The 16,405-nt window shown below is 22.1% G+C and overlaps 6 protein-coding genes across 6 annotated transcripts; 3 read left to right on the top strand and 3 right to left on the bottom strand.

The window, feature by feature from the left end:
• Positions 1-26: 26 nt before the first annotated feature.
• On the top strand, positions 27-832 carry PBANKA_1221200 (60S ribosomal protein L34, putative; the record flags this gene model as incomplete). Its single annotated transcript, XM_034566277.1, has 2 exons — positions 27-185; positions 497-832. The coding sequence occupies 2 exons, from the start codon at positions 27-29 to the stop codon at positions 830-832; spliced, it is 495 nt and encodes a 164-aa protein (XP_034422890.1).
• Positions 833-2,125: 1,293 nt separating this feature from the next.
• On the top strand, positions 2,126-3,386 carry PBANKA_1221100 (conserved protein, unknown function; the record flags this gene model as incomplete). Its single annotated transcript, XM_034566276.1, has 5 exons — positions 2,126-2,362; positions 2,515-2,743; positions 2,840-2,974; positions 3,086-3,172; positions 3,310-3,386. The coding sequence occupies 5 exons, from the start codon at positions 2,126-2,128 to the stop codon at positions 3,384-3,386; spliced, it is 765 nt and encodes a 254-aa protein (XP_034422889.1).
• A 360-nt stretch (positions 3,387-3,746) lies between these two features.
• On the bottom strand, positions 3,747-4,940 carry PBANKA_1221000 (DNA repair protein RAD14, putative; the record flags this gene model as incomplete). The annotated part of the gene is made up of 1 exon (XM_034566275.1): positions 3,747-4,940. The coding sequence occupies one exon, from the start codon at positions 4,938-4,940 to the stop codon at positions 3,747-3,749; it is 1,194 nt and encodes a 397-aa protein (XP_034422888.1).
• A 795-nt stretch (positions 4,941-5,735) lies between these two features.
• PBANKA_1220900 (conserved protein, unknown function) lies at positions 5,736-6,710 on the top strand (the record flags this gene model as incomplete). Its single annotated transcript, XM_034566273.1, has 4 exons — positions 5,736-5,821; positions 5,939-6,121; positions 6,213-6,381; positions 6,531-6,710. 4 exons carry the CDS (start codon positions 5,736-5,738, stop codon positions 6,708-6,710), a joined length of 618 nt encoding a protein of 205 aa, XP_034422887.1.
• A 701-nt stretch (positions 6,711-7,411) lies between these two features.
• Positions 7,412-12,997, bottom strand: PBANKA_1220800 (conserved Plasmodium protein, unknown function; the record flags this gene model as incomplete). The annotated part of the gene is made up of 1 exon (XM_034566272.1): positions 7,412-12,997. The coding sequence occupies one exon, from the start codon at positions 12,995-12,997 to the stop codon at positions 7,412-7,414; it is 5,586 nt and encodes a 1,861-aa protein (XP_034422886.1).
• Positions 12,998-14,742: 1,745 nt separating this feature from the next.
• On the bottom strand, positions 14,743-16,146 carry PBANKA_1220700 (conserved protein, unknown function; the record flags this gene model as incomplete). Its single annotated transcript, XM_034566271.1, has 1 exon — positions 14,743-16,146. The coding sequence occupies one exon, from the start codon at positions 16,144-16,146 to the stop codon at positions 14,743-14,745; it is 1,404 nt and encodes a 467-aa protein (XP_034422885.1).
• Between the last annotated feature and the right edge of the window lie 259 nt (positions 16,147-16,405).

The following is a 16,405-nucleotide window of genomic DNA, read 5'->3' as shown; positions in this document are numbered from 1 at the left end:
TATATATTCAAATTTATTTATTAAAAATGGCACAAAGAGTACACTATCGTAAACATAATCATTATAATACAAAGTCAAATAAAGTAAGGCCAATTAGAACTCCAGGTGGAAAATTAACAATTCATGTTATAAAAAAAAAAGCAGGAAAACCCAAATGTGCTGACTGTAAAAACCCTATCCAAGGAGTAAACAAAAAAATAAAAATACATTATAATAAAATATGTTATAAAAATTGGAAATATTTATATTTGCTTGAAAATATAATTTTTTTTTTGCGTATTTTGAATTATATATTACTTTTATGCATTTTCTTTGCCTGTACATTGTATGTAGTATATTGGTTTTGTAAATGTTTTTTTTTTTTTTTTACTGAAATAAAAATATTTATTCTACATATATACATATTATTAAAAAATAAAATACATATCCTGAGAGACAGTAACCAGTTAAATATATATGATCATCATTTTATTTGTTCCCAATTTTGTTTTCATAGGTAAAGGCCTTAAGACCTGCCGATAACCAAAGGGCTAGAAAAAAAGATAGAAAAGTGTCGAGAGCATATGGTGGATCGATATGTGCAAAATGTATTAAGGAAAGAATAATGAGAGCATTTTTATTTGAGGAACAAAAATGTGTTAGACAAGTTTTAAAAGAAAAAAAAAAACAAGAACAAAAAGTAAAAAAAGTTAAAAAAGAAAAAAAAGACAAAAAGGATAAAGGAGATAAAAAAGATAAGAAAAAAGTAATTGCTAAGGATGCCAAAAAAAAAATTTCATCCTCTGGTAAAAATTTAAAAAAAGTTGTAGATAAGAAAAGAGGTGGAATATAAACTGAAAATAAATATTTATTTACATAAAAAAAAATAATGAATATAATTATTGACTTAAAAGATATATATATGCACATTCATATCACTTTTTCAGATAAATGTTTTTATGTTTAAATTTTAGTCATTTTGATGGATATATATTTTTTATGCTCTTATTATATGTGTATAAATATACAATTATTTTTTTTTTTGCTTAACATTTTATCCTCATATATTATGCACATATATATATATATATATATATATATATATATTTTTATATACATATTTGCATATGTGTGACATTTTGGAAATTTATTTTTTAAAAAAGTGACAAAATGAAACCATGTTAAACACCAACTACATACATTTCTATTTAAAAATAAATTTATGAAAAGCATATAAATAATCATGTATATAAATTAAGTTGCGAACAAAAAGGCATGCATACTATACCCCTTAAAAGGTAACAATACATGATATTGGGTCTGTTTTCTTTTTTTAATTATTATCAAACAATGTTAATTTATATTGATATGAGAAAAGTATTATTCCATAAATATGTATATACAATACATAGTGAAAATGTTCTAATATGTTCGAGTATAATTTAAAAAAAAATACATAAAACTAATTCCTATAGAACCATAATGAAATGTTTTTAAAAATTATTATATGAGAAACATCAATATATGAACGTTGAAAAATTGTATAGTGTTAAACATAACTCTTAGTATTTCGCACAAAAATAGCCAAATTAAGAATTGTTTTTTGGGGGGAATATATATATATATATATATATATATATATATATATATATATAGATAGATAGATAGAGGACTACATTTCTTATTATATTAACGTTGTAATATTATGGGTTTCTTTTTAATGTTAAATATTATTTTAAAAGATATTTCATTTTTTAAGTAATTTTTTTTTAATAATTTTACAAGTTAACAAATTAAACGATATTGAGTTGGAGTTCCCATTTGATTCAATGGGATTACGAAAAAAATGAAAAAATTATTTTAATTTTTTAATATATTTTTTATAGGTTTTATATAATAATTTTAACTGCGCTCAATTGATATGTATATAATTGTTTAGGTTTTTTTTTATTCTCCCACTAATTCAGGCACATAGCTATCTAAACATATGACATACAATATATACTTGTTCATTTCTTTATTTTGTTTTAAATAAATATAATCTGAATGTAAAAAAACATACACACATGCATATACATATATGCATACAAGAACTAAAATGGCATATTAAAAATATATTAAACTTGATTTAAAAAACAAATTAGAAATGTTTTTAAAAATTGTTTTTTTTATTTGTTACATTGCTATATTTACAAATTACTTTCTACTAACACCAATTGAAACCCAAAAAAAAAATATATTAAAAAAATATAACATATTAAATAATAATAAAATAATATCCAGTTCTTTAAGAAAAAACAAATTATGTTTCATACAAAAAAAAAAAAATAATATATTGATCAGAAGACATAAATATGGATTTCTAGTATTTGATATAATTAAGGTAATAAAAAATGTGCAAATAAATGAACTAAAGATAGAGTTGTGTTGAATTTATATTACCACATAAAGAGGATGAGAAAAAATAAAATTATTTAAATGTGTGAATATTGAGTTAGTTTACCATCTCTCATTTTATATTATTTTTTTTTGTAGATATTTGGTCGAATTTCTAACAAAGAGCTTTTAGGACATGTTATTTCACACAACAACGATTTTATAGAGAATGAAAAAAAAAATTGCAAAAAAAATTGGGAAATTTTATTTCAAAATGATACTATAAATTATGATATATTAAAAAGATTTTTAGAAAAAAGTAAATTTGAATGGCCCTTGACTGTCAACTCGGGGCAAATAAAAAAAGAAGGACCTATAGACATACCAGGTATTTTTTTAATTTTGTTTGCACACATGTATACTTGTCTATTTGTAAAAATAAAACGGTTAAAGAATGCCAATTTATATTTCCTTCAAAATGCAGTTTCGCCAATTGTGTATATTGAGAATTGCAGAAAAATAAGTGATCAGTTTAAAAATAAAAACAAAAATACTAAAATAAATTTAAAAATTATAAATGACTACGTCAACGAATTGCCCATATCGCCCGACGCAATACGTACTCACCAAAAAAATAAAATAAAATAAAATAAAATAAAGCTAGCTAGCTATTTCAGATAGAAATACCGAAATAACATTGTCATAAAATAATATTTTTATTTTTTTGCAGAATGCGTATTTTCTTCCTTTAGCGATTTAGAATATTTGACAAAAGATAATTTTATCCAAAAAATACATGAATGGGCCCCATCTGATGGTATGAGAAAAAAAAATAAACATATTATTTAATGTGATGTGTGCAATGGTTGCTTAACTCCACAAATAAATAAATTCAAGTGTGTGCATATATTTTTCCTTGACTGTTTTTTCTCATTTTTATTGTCTCCTGTTTAGGAGTACTCGATTGGTACACATTTGTTTATAATTTGAAGGAAGAGCCAACAGATAACATCAAGAAGTTTTTCGATTGATAACGATAAATGTATAATATATGGATGGAAATAATGGAAGTAAACAATATGAACAGACTAAAAGGAAAAAAATATATTTCTTGTATAGTTCAAGCATCATAAATATGGTTATAATTTTTTCCTGCTTTTTTTATTATATTATGGTAAAAGACAAAAAAACGAACAAAGTAAATCGCAAAATATTTCCATTTATTATTTATTTTAAAAAAGTGATATAAAAAATATAATATATATATAAGGATAAACTAAAACACTTTTAATGTGTATACATTTTGAAAGAAAAAAAAAATATAGTATTGAGTTCAAATCGAATGGAGTATAGAGATATATAGCATATTGTTATAAAAATATTATGTTTTCTCAAAAATCGATAAACTCAAGTTCATACTGACATTTTATACATTTTTTAATATATATATTATCATCATTATTTATACAAATTGGATTATCAAATTCATGTTTATTATCTTCACAAATCATTTTATTTTTTTCCATATTTTTAATATAATCATTACTATAAATTGTTTTTGCTTTTTTATATTTATGTAGAATTTTTTTTTTTTTTTCTTTTCCTGGTTTTAGACAATTTTCTTTATTATTGTTATTATTAGTAGTAACATTTTTTATGTTTAAAATTTTTGAGTTATATAAACATTTTACTTTTTGTAATGATCCATATTTTCTAATAGCTATTTCTTTTATTTGAAATAAAAAATACAATTTCATATTCTTTGAATAACCTCGTGGATTTTTTGTTGACAAAAGTGCTAATTCCTTTTCATGTTTTATTAAATCATTATTATTTATAGAATATTTATTTATTAATTTAGTTAAAGATATCATTCGAAAGTTACTATCCGTAGATTTACAATCATAACATACATAAATTTTAATACTACACAAAGTTTTATTTACTTTTTTTTTTTTATTACACAAAAAACATATTTCTTTAAGGATTATTTCACTATTATCATCACAAATAGATCGGCAATCTGAGCATTCATTTCCTTTGTTACAAATACAATTAATATTACCTCTTTCAATGCTAAATATAAATTTTTCTTTATTTTTTTGAAAAATAATATTCGCTTGTTTTGTGAATTCGTGATTTCTTTCTAAAAATGAATAATTGGTAATATGTTTTTCTTCACTAATGTTAGTAATTGGATTTGTTGTGTCATTATAATTTTTTTTAATGTTTTCAAAATAACATTCTATTTCCGAATCGTTATTAATATAAAAACCACCATCTTTTAATATATCACTGTTTTTATTTTTTCTAATTTCTTTTAGTTCGTTTTCCTCTTTTTGAAATTCACACAATTGTACTTCGTTATCAGTTACTTCTATATTAGGTGTGGATATTTCATTTTTGTTTTTTATATCATCAAAAAATGATTCTAAAAATCGTTTATTTTGAAATTTTAAATAAAAATTAATATGTGGCAATGAATCTTCAAAATAATTAATATCATTCACTAAGTTGTTTTCATAAAAAATATGATAGTAACTTTCTTCATCTTCTTCATTTTGCGATTGTGAATTATCACTCATATTTATGAATATTCAAAAATGTAATTACTAAATACCTTCCGAACAAACCCGCGTACATTCCTATCTACATACATGCATACTACATACGTACATGAATACTACATACGTACATGAATACTACATACGTGCATGAATACTACATATATACTACATATATACATACATATATAACATATGCAATAACATAGTTTGGATATCTTAATATCACATTCAAATTAATTCAGTTTTCTTAAAATGTGAGAAAAAAGAGGCATCCATATATCTATAACATTCCCCATACCAAAGAAAAAAAAAAAATATTTATTTCAGAAAAAATTGTATTATATAATATTATAAAAACAGGGATATTTTTCGAAAATAGATAAGATTGTATGCACTATAATATTTCTATTTGATTACATCATGACATATAAAATATTATAAGCACAGAAAGAGGCCTCATAATTGTTTATATTTTAAGGATTGAGTAAATGGGAATATATATTTTCCGCATATAACTTTAAAAATCGAGATATATAGCATCAATTATTTTTATTCGGTTTTAATTAAAAACATAATAAATAAATTAAAAATAATTTAATCCAATTATTATATTTGTTGTATTTCATTCCTTTTTTGAATTTTTATTTTGTTTGTGTTTCTACACAATATTGTTTGAAATATCAGTTGTTTGTATATAAATTTTTTTAAAGAAAAATGATTTTTAATCATAAAAAAAATAATAATATATTGTTATAATTCAAATGATATTTATTTTTTGGAGATAATTTTTTATTTTTTTTTAACAAAATAAAAATGTACCCTATAATATTATTTTTGGCTATAGTTATAGTTGTAACTATATTAGATGTGTGTTCCCAAATTCCTAAATTTTATGCAAGGTTAGTAAAATATAAAAATATACATATTATTATATTTGTTTTACATTCCTATATGTAAGTATACATAGAAAGAGCATCATAAAGTATTATACTTTTTATATTTCTTTTTATTTTTAGAAAGTTAACTCATATGCTATGTGGAATATTTATTTTAATGTTCGATATCATTATAAATGGAACGAGAAAAAATGAATCTCAAATTTTAGGAAAATCTGGAACAACTGATAATGAATATGGTGTCTATTTTATATACATTGTTGCGATCACTTCAATACTGAGATGTTTTTTTTATCCGTTTAGGTATATACCCATTTCGACTCAATTTTGCATATTTCAACTAACTTCTGCGCATTTCGACCCACTTATGTGGATTTCCGACTTACTTTCGCAGGTTTGGAGAATATCTTGATAAAGGGATAATTGTTTATAACACGATTGTGGCATTATTTTTTTTTTTCAAGTTACCTTTATATGTTTTAACGCCCATATTTTTTGCTGATCCGATAGCGGCTATTGTTGGACAGTATTTTTCAAAGCGCAAAATATATAAAAACAAAACGGTAAGAAAACAAAAAAATGAATGCCATTACTTAATACATAAACATTATTTAATATTATTGCATTATAACGAGTGCTACTACATCATATACATTGTATATTTCTGAATCATTATTATTATTATTATTATTTTTTTTTTTTTTTTGTGCAGTTACATGGAACTTTAGCATGTTTTTTTGTTTCCCTCATGTCGCTATTTTATGTGAAAAATTATATTCATGCTTTAATTTTAAGTACATCCTTATGTCTTTTGGAATTATATGGAGGAACTCTTGATAATTTTTTTATGTGTTTTCCTATAATAATTTATATGGTATTTTTTAACGTGTAGTTCATAAATAACACATTCCCTATTTATCATTGTTTTATTTTTATTTTTATTTTTATTTTACTATTTCATTTATACTTTATATTTCGAATAATTTGTGTAGTGAAATTTATATGCATTAATGCAGATGCATATCCAAATATTTATTTATAGCTTTATATTTTATGAATTTATTACATTTCACTATTTTGTTATTTTTTCGGGGCTCCTTTAAAATGGTGTCATTTCACTTATTAGTGTATATTCCCTTCTCCAACTTTTCAGATTTTTAATTTTAATAACTATTTGACAAATAATTAAAAAAAAAAAAATTATTTTTTTATTCATAAAATTGCATATTAATATATTGCTATGGAAAAGACAATTTTAGTTTTCTTTCACATTTTTAGAAAAGTTTGTTTAATCTTTCATTTAAGTGTTATTACACTTTTTGTAAAAGTTGAAATTAATAATTATAAAAATTGTTGATTCATAAAAGGATAAAATACAAGAAATATCAAACTTAAAAGATGATCTCAAAAAATAAAATAACATATATATGGATGTGTATATATAAATATGAAACATCAAATTATTATAACAGATAAAAATTAATAAAATAAAATTATCGTGATGGTATTATGTATAATGATATATTTATAAGAAGTAGAATATTTCATAATATATTTTTACATTTTTCTTATAATTCGAAAAGGTAAAATAATTCACTTATTTCTGCTTGATCTTCTTAGTTGATATCTTTTAGGCGAAATTTCATTTACAACTTCAGACACTGGTTTATTATTACTTCTTTTTGATGTTTTTTGTTTTTTGGATTTATAAGAACTTCTTGTTGTTTCTTTTCCATTACTAGTATTATTCGAATTTAATGGGGAATTACTATTTCCTAATAGTTCATTATTTATATTTGAAAGAATATCTGGATTCTTGTCTATTGGCATTTTCAAATTTTTCAAATTTTCTTTATTTTTTAATCGAGATTTACAATATTCTGATAAATCAATATGTTCGATTTTATCCTGAACACTATTATATTCATTTTGGTCATATACATTTTCTGAGACATCTATTGTATCATATTTGTTTTCCTTGTAAGAAAAGAGATCATTCAAAATAGATTTTAAATTGTCTACTTCTAATAACAAGGATTTACAATTTTCATTTAATATAGTTAGTTCTTTGTCTTTTACGGAACAATTATTCATCATTTGATTAAATTGGTCTTTAAGTAAATTTAATTCTTCTGTAGCATTTATATGAAAAATGAATAAATCATTAATTGTTTTAAAATTCATATCTTTCATATACTTTTTTAATTCTTCACTCTTTTCATTATCAATATTACTTATTTTATAATTATGAATTTTTTTTAGTAAAATATTTTTTTCTTTTAAGATTTCATCAAATAACATACTATCTGTTTCAATCATTTCAATTTTATAATTCTCTTTTAATTCTTTTAAAATATTTTTTAAATTTTCCATTTTATTCTGTATATTTATTTTTATTTTTTTGTTGTCTTTTTTTTCATCTGCATCTATTATAAGTTCTTCCAACTTGTCAACACAATTATTTATATATATATATTTTTTTTCATAGTTTGCACATATATTTTTATAATATTTTATTTTTTCATCAAAATATTCCACCTTTTTATTAAAATTATCTATTTTTGAATTAAAATCTAGAATCATTTTATCATATTCTTTTTCTAAATTATCATTTTTTATAACACTTTCTATATGAGAATAGTATAGATTACCATATTCATCTTTTTCGTTTTCATTCAAAAATTTGCAGTTCTTCATCGTTCTGTTTGTTATTTTATTTTCGCTGCTACTACTTTCGCTGCTACTATTTTCGTCATTGCCATTATTTTTTTTATACTTTTTTAAAAATCGTGAAAAAAATGTATTTTTTACATTTTGTTGACTTTCTTTATCCTTATTATCATTTCTCATTTTGTTCATATCCTCCAATTCTTTATTTTGTGACATGATTTTATTTTCTTTTTCTTCACATTTTTTTTTTTCGCTTTCTAATTCACCATTTAGTTTTGTACTTTTTTCCTTTTCTGTTTCTAACTCATCATTTAGTTTTGCACTTCTTCCCTTTTCTGTTTCTAACTCATCAACTAGTTTTAAACTTCTTCCCTTTTCTGTTTCTAACTCATCAGCTAGTTTTACACTTTTTTCCTTTTCTGTTTCTAACTCATCATTTAGTTTTGCACTTCTTCCCTTTTCTGTTTCTAACTCATCAGCTAGTTTTACACTTCTTCCCTTTTCTGTTTCTAACTCATCAGCTAGTTTTACACTTTTTTCCTTTTCTGTTTCTAACTCATCATTTAGTTTTGCACTTCTTCCCTTTTCTGTTTCTAACTCATCAGCTAGTTTTGCATTTTTTTCTTTTTCTGTTTCTAACTCATCATTTAGTTTTGCACTTCTTTCCTTTTCTGTTTCTAACTCATCATTTAGTTTTGCACTTCTTTCCTTTTCTGTTTCTAACTCATCATTTAGTTTTGCACTTCTTTCCTTTTCTGTTTCTAACTCATCATTTAGTTTTGCACTTCTTCCCTTTTCTGTTTCTAACTCATCAGCTAGTTTTACACTTTTTTCCTTTTCTGTTTCTAACTCATCATTTAGTTTTGCACTTCTTCCCTTTTCTGTTTCTAACTCATCAACTAGTTTTAAACTTCTTCCCTTTTCTGTTTCTAACTCATCAGCTAGTTTTACACTTTTTTCCTTTTCTGTTTCTAACTCATCAACTAGTTTTAAACTTCTTCCCTTTTCTGTTTCTAACTCATCAGCTAGTTTTACACTTTTTTCCTTTTCTGTTTCTAACTCATCATTTAGTTTTGCACTTCTTACCTTTTCTGTTTCTAACTCATCAGCTAGTTTTACACTTTTTTCCTTTTCTGTTTCTAACTCATCATTTAGTTTTAAACTTTTTTCCTTTTCTGTTTCTAACTCATCAGCTAGTTTTAAACTTCTTCCCTTTTCTGTTTCTAACTCATCAGCTAGTTTTACACTTCTTCCCTTTTCTGTTTCTAACTCATCAGCTAGTTTTACACTTTTTTCCTTTTCTGTTTCTAACTCATCATTTAGTTTTAAACTTCTTCCCTTTTCTGTTTCTAACTCATCAGCTAGTTTTACACTTTTTTCCTTTTCTGTTTCTAACTCATCATTTAGTTTTGCACTTCTTCCCTTTTCTGTTTCTAACTCATCAACTAGTTTTACACTTCTTCCCTTTTCTGCTTCTAGCTCTTCAAATACTGAATCGCTAACAATTTTTTCTTTTTCTATTTGGAGACGAAACTCGTTATTTGCCTTGGTCAATTTTTCTAAGGATAATTCCATCTCTTTAATAATTTTATTCTTTCTCTCTAATTCCTTATTTAGATTGATAACTAATTTTTTTTCTATTTCTAGTTTCTGAGAATTCTTTGTATTTTCTTTATTAATTTGTTTAATATTTTCTTCAAGATTTACAATCAATTTTTCATGATCTGTATATAAATAACTTTTAGCATTTTCTTCATAGATTGTTGAGTTTGTTGTAGCATAACTCTTTATGTAGTATTTAAATATAAACACTAAAATAGTTTTTATCATATTTGCTAAATTATATATGTCATTATCATTTTTATAAGAAATATATTTGAATTCTTCGTTTTCTTCTAAACGGTCGCTGTATTTATTTTGTTTAATTGTTTCAAAACTTTCGAAAGCATCTTTACTATATTTATCTTTAACAACTTTATTATTATTGTATATATTATATTTTTCTAATAAGCTAAAATCATCAGTAATACTAAAATTTATATGGCAATTTTCTTCATTATTGATTACAGGAATATTTTTATTTTTGTTATTTACACAATGTGCAGTATCATTAGCCATATATATTTCTTTGTTATTTTTATTTATAGACAATTCTAACAAATATTCTCGAAATTTGTTTATTATTACATATTCATTTTGTGTAGATGGTAAATCAAATGAGGAACCCTTTTCATTATTTTTTTCTAAAAAATTATATATTTTTTTTATATATATATAAATATTTCTTATTTCATCTACTTCTCTTTTTGTTGCATTTCTTATAAATTCATAATAATTTATTTCATGAGTTAATATTTTATTTAAATTTATTATAACTTTCATTTCATTTGATTTCATTTCTCTTTCGTATTTCCAAACATTATATTCCACCGTTTCCTTATTATCAAAGCATTTTGAATAAAGATCATTTTCATCAGCATCCCTGTTACTGTCTTCATCACTGCTACTACTTCCTTCACTGCTATTGTCTTTGTTTCGATGGCCTTGATATATTTCATTTTTTCCATTTGAATCATTTCTTTTACTAAATATGTTACACTCGTTTAATAAAGTGTTTATGCTAAAATCATAAGATTGAGCAACCTTTACATGGTCATTTTCATCATTTTCATTAGTTAATTGTGTGCTGTAATTTTGATTATTTTCTTCGATTTCATTTATGTTTTTTTTTATTTTCTCGTTTAGTTGCCCATCAAAAAGCAAAGAACAAATATTTTTCAATGAACTAATAATTTTATTATTATATTTCAAAAAATCTCCTTTTTTCACAAAAAAATTATGTTTGACTAAATCATAATTAAGTATTTTTAGTTGATAAATGTTTGTGTTATTTTCCATTTTATATTGGGTCAATTTTAATAAAATATTAAGGTCTATTTTGTTCCATCTATTTAAAATTTTAATCAGATTTTTTATTGTCTTTATTTCTTTTTTTGATATAATATCTTTTATATATTTTCCATCAAAGTCCCCAAATTCACTATTATTTCGCGACATAAATATTTTACATATTTGTAAAAGATATTTACTAAAATGTATAACATATTCTTGATGATTTTGATATTTTTTAATAAGATTAATAACTTTTCGTGAGTTATTCAATTCTGTTACCTTATAATAATTTATCTGTGAAAAATCACATTTCAACAGTTCTATACATGTACTAAATAATGTATTTATATGTACAGATAATTTCAAAAAAATATTATTAAAAAACATTAAGCATTTTTGTAAATCATCTTGATAGTTTGTTATTTTATTTTCCAATTTTTCTTGTGATTTTGTGTTAACTATTACATCAATTTGATTAACAATATATTCATATTCCTTTTTTATATTGTCATCTATATTTTTTTTTTTATCATGATTAGATTCCATATTTTCAAATAAAAGATTGAATCTTTTCGTATTATTTTGAAATAACGAACTGATTTCATTCGTTTTTTCTCCTTTTTCATCCTTTATACCTTCAAATATTATATTAGATATTTTTAAAATTAAATTTTGCTTTTTAATATATTTATTTTTACTATATATTCCCTGATCTTCTTCATCCCTTGTATAATTTTCTTTTTTTTCATAACTTTCCTCTAAATTTTGATGTTTTTCGAGCGAAAATTGTGTACATACTTGTTTTGGAATTTTTTTTAATTCACTAGACATATCATTCATATCGACTGTAATTTCACTTAATTTTCGTCGCTTATTCGAAATATTATTATATGAATCTATGTTGTATAATTTGGTTTCCCTTCTTTTATTATCATTAGTACTATCTTCATTCGAAAGTGTTTTACTAATGCAATGTATATTTTCATTTTTTAAATCATTTAATGATATTCCTATAGTTTGCTTATACATATTCCCTGCATTTATCTCAATATCATCGTTTTTCATTTCGTTCATTTTATTTTCGACTTGAAAATCTTTCTCATTTTCATCAGGTTGCCTACTATTAAGTTTTATATATTTGTTGTTGCATTTGGGAGATTCAAATATTATTTTATGATCTGTATTATTACTTTTATTCGACAAATCTTCCTCAATGTCATTTTTATTTTTTTTTAATTTTGTTTTTTTCGCATTTTGATTCTTATGGACAGAATTAAAATTTAAGTTACTATTTTTTTGTTTATCATTATATTTATTATTTAAAAAGCAGCATTTATCAAAAAATACATCCAAATTTTTGGCATTAAAAAAATCTAAATTATTTATAAATCCAGTAAAAAATATATCCTTTGGTGCTGGTGAATTGCGATTATGTTCACGATTTGGGGACTGTTTGTTTTTTTTTATTTTTTTTATACATTTTGTCCCAGATTTTTCAAATAAGACTTCAACGCATTTTAAATGTTCAGTACAATTGTAAAATTTCTTCTTTAAATTATTTATTTTTTTGCAAACGATCTTTATTTTTTCTTTTTTACTTAAAATTGTTTTATCCATTACGCCAATATTACCATATAAAGTTATCACACTATATGCATTGCTATTTTGTTTTATTATTAAATTTTAAAATACACCCCTTTCGTAATTTTTATTATAAAAATATATAAATTTATTTTCGTTTGTTTTGGGTTGGGTATAATTCTGATATATGGGAATGCTAATAAAATAAATGTTTTCCAGTTGATGCAATTGTAAAAATATATAAATAAAATAAACAGAAATTTATTATGGATATACGAGTATAAGAAATATATAAATTAATAAAAACAAGTTTACACAATTATGAAAAGCTGGTTTAAAAAAATGAAAAGTTCTTTCTTTTTTTATCAGTTAATTTGGTCAATTAAAATATGTAAATATAAATGATATAATTAGCATTTACACATTTTTCCGACAATACATTCAAAGAAGATAAAAATCTTTTTTTTCGAACAAAATAAATATAGCTTTAATTTTACATTTTTTAAGATAAAAATAAATGTAAAAATAATATAAAATAAAAAATAACCAGACAACCAAATAACAAATAGAACAAATTAAATATGTTCACAAATGGTGTGTATAAAAAATAGTGGTTGGTCATGTAGTTTGGATTATCACTTTTTTTTTTTTTTTTTTTTTTTTATGAACAATTAAGGCAAATTTGTAATACAAATATTTTAAGGAAACATAAAAATAATAGTCAACAAAATGATACAAGAGTATTTCTGAGTTTATTAAATTTATTTTCATTCATTATTTGTTTTTTGTTTTTTTAAATTAATGTATGTGTATGTATATATGGCATAAAATTATATTTTTGGAAAAATTTACCACTTCCCAGGTTGCCTGAACAATTAAGGTTAAAAAAGCATTATGCATACAATTGTAAAAAAAAATTATATTTAAAATAAATATTTATTTGTCTCTGCGTAATATCAAAACCTTTTACATACCTCTTTTTTTTATTTTTTTTAAATATTTTCCTTAAAAATTAAGAATATTAGTTTCAGCAAAGTAATTGAATATTATTGTAATCCAAGTTTATTTCAAATAGAGAAGGATACAATAACACTGGAATGAATAAACTACTGATTCAATTTTTATCAATGGGTACGTATAAAAATATACATTTTTAATTCATTTATACAAAATATATATAATAGCTTGTGACTTGCTCACTTTAATTTCAGTACAAAATGAAAATTTTTCAATGTATCCCTGTTTAGCATTTTGCCGTGTATTTTGGCCCACTTTCATATTTCGCTTTAAAAAAAATTATATAAAAAAATTTAAGGGCTCATAAAAGTATATAGCTATTTAAACATGTATGTATATTTATGTCCTTGGTGATAATACAACATGTATATTGAGGTTGTTGGTTTATTTTTATATTGATATCGTGGATAAAATGTATATTTATAAAGTTTGAAAGTTTTAAAAATAAACGAATAAATAAATGGATTAAAGAACAAATTAAAGATATATAATTGAATAAATGAACAGTATATATACAAATATATACTGTGTGTGCACAAACATTTGTATATTTTGAAAAATATATTATGATAAATAATATTTTAATTAAGCAATCACTGTGGAGAAAATTAATTTCCTACAATGGTTACGTATATATAACTATATTTAATAATAAAAAAATGTAGGAATTAACACATAAAAATTATAATTAAAAGAGAGCATGTAAAATATTTGACAATGTTTTGATGTTTCTTTCTTTTTTTTTTTCTGTTTTTTATACATGTTTAGTTGAAATATCTCTTAATTTGCTCTTTTTTTATGGCATATTTAACTTTTTTCAAATTTCCTTTCAAATCTTGCAATCTTTTAATTTCGGTTTCTGTTAATTTTTTTTTTTTTTGAAGATCTAATAGTCGTTTAATTTTATCTTCATTATTTTTTTTTTCAATTAATAACAATTCTTTTTCTTCGTCTTTTTTATTTGGTATACAATTTTTACGAAGAATTTCTATTTCTTCTTTACTTAATATATAATCTAAAGATAAGTTTTTTTTATCAACATATTTATCATTGTATTTAGTTAGTTTGTCTAAAATTAGAGCTTCTAAATTATTTAAGGTATCTTCATTTTGTGAATTTTTTTTATTGTTTTGATAATATAAATATAAATTTGACATTTTAATAGCATTAATAAAAATATTTAAATAATTCTGTATAATATTAATATAATACCTTTTAGAGTTATTTTCCAGTAAATTATTTAAATCATTATTTGGTAATACGTTATTATGATTTTTTGTTTTATTTTCTAAAATTAAATTTTCTATTAATTCACCAAATTGTTGTAACGAACACCCCGAGTATTTTTTTAATTCGCTATTTTTCCCATTACCATTTTGAATAAATTTTTTTACTATTTCATTGTCTTCATTTATATTTAATTCTGATAAAAAAATGAGAGCATCATTAATAATAAATCCAGATTTTTTATCGGCATCAAGTTGTAAAAAATACATGGCTAGTTGCTTTCTTAAATTTTCATTTAAGCATGTTATAAATTTAGAATTTTTTACACTTTCTTTTTCTTCATAAGTGTAAATAATACTAAAAAAATCTTTTAATATACTTTCTTCGGCTTTTGATAAATTAAAATTATTTTTGTAAACCTTATATGAAACATATGTTCCAAATACAAGAATGAATGTGTATCCTATTATTTTTATTTTCGAGAATTTTTTTTCTTTTTTTATTTCTTCGTTTTCTTCAATATTAAATTTATGTTCATTACTGTTTTTATTTGCAAAACTATCCACATTTTTATAATCGATTTCTTTATTTTCTTTATATTCGTTAGGTAAATTAGCGAAGCTATTTATTTGGTTTGCTTCATTTATTGCATTTGTTTTGTTATTTTCTGGAGTAGGCTTGTATGTAGAATAAAAGTGTTGTTTTGTTTTTTTTTCAAAATCTGTGTAATTATTTATGCATATCTGATAATTAAATTTTGGATTATTATTTTTCATATACACACCACAATTTAATATGTTATTAAATTTTAGCGAGTTGTAATTATTTTCATTTTTGCATATAATGTTTATAACATTTTTATGAAATTTTCTACTAATAATAATATTCTTTTTATTTTTTAGATAATAAATAAATTGATTTTTTAAAACAACATTATTCATTTTGATAATTTTCAAATATGTATAAGACTTGTTTCTAAATGTGTGTAAATATAATTCGCATCCTTTATTATTATATTTATAAAATAACAGTGTTACAAATATATATGAGCATGCTTTCTTTTTATTTGTTTTTTTATAGTATATTAATAATATAAATGACTTATATACGCGTCATTTCGAAAATTATGATAAGGCGGAATACACATAAAAAATAACTTTTTTTATTTAAAATATAAAAATGTTATGCATATATGAATAT

This window comes from Plasmodium berghei, assembly GCF_900002375.2.
Source record: "Plasmodium berghei ANKA genome assembly, chromosome: 12".
In the NCBI taxonomy this organism is placed as follows: domain Eukaryota; phylum Apicomplexa; class Aconoidasida; order Haemosporida; family Plasmodiidae; genus Plasmodium; species Plasmodium berghei.
Note: the sequence above shows the minus strand (reverse complement) of the source record. Positions and strands in the feature narration are given on the sequence as shown.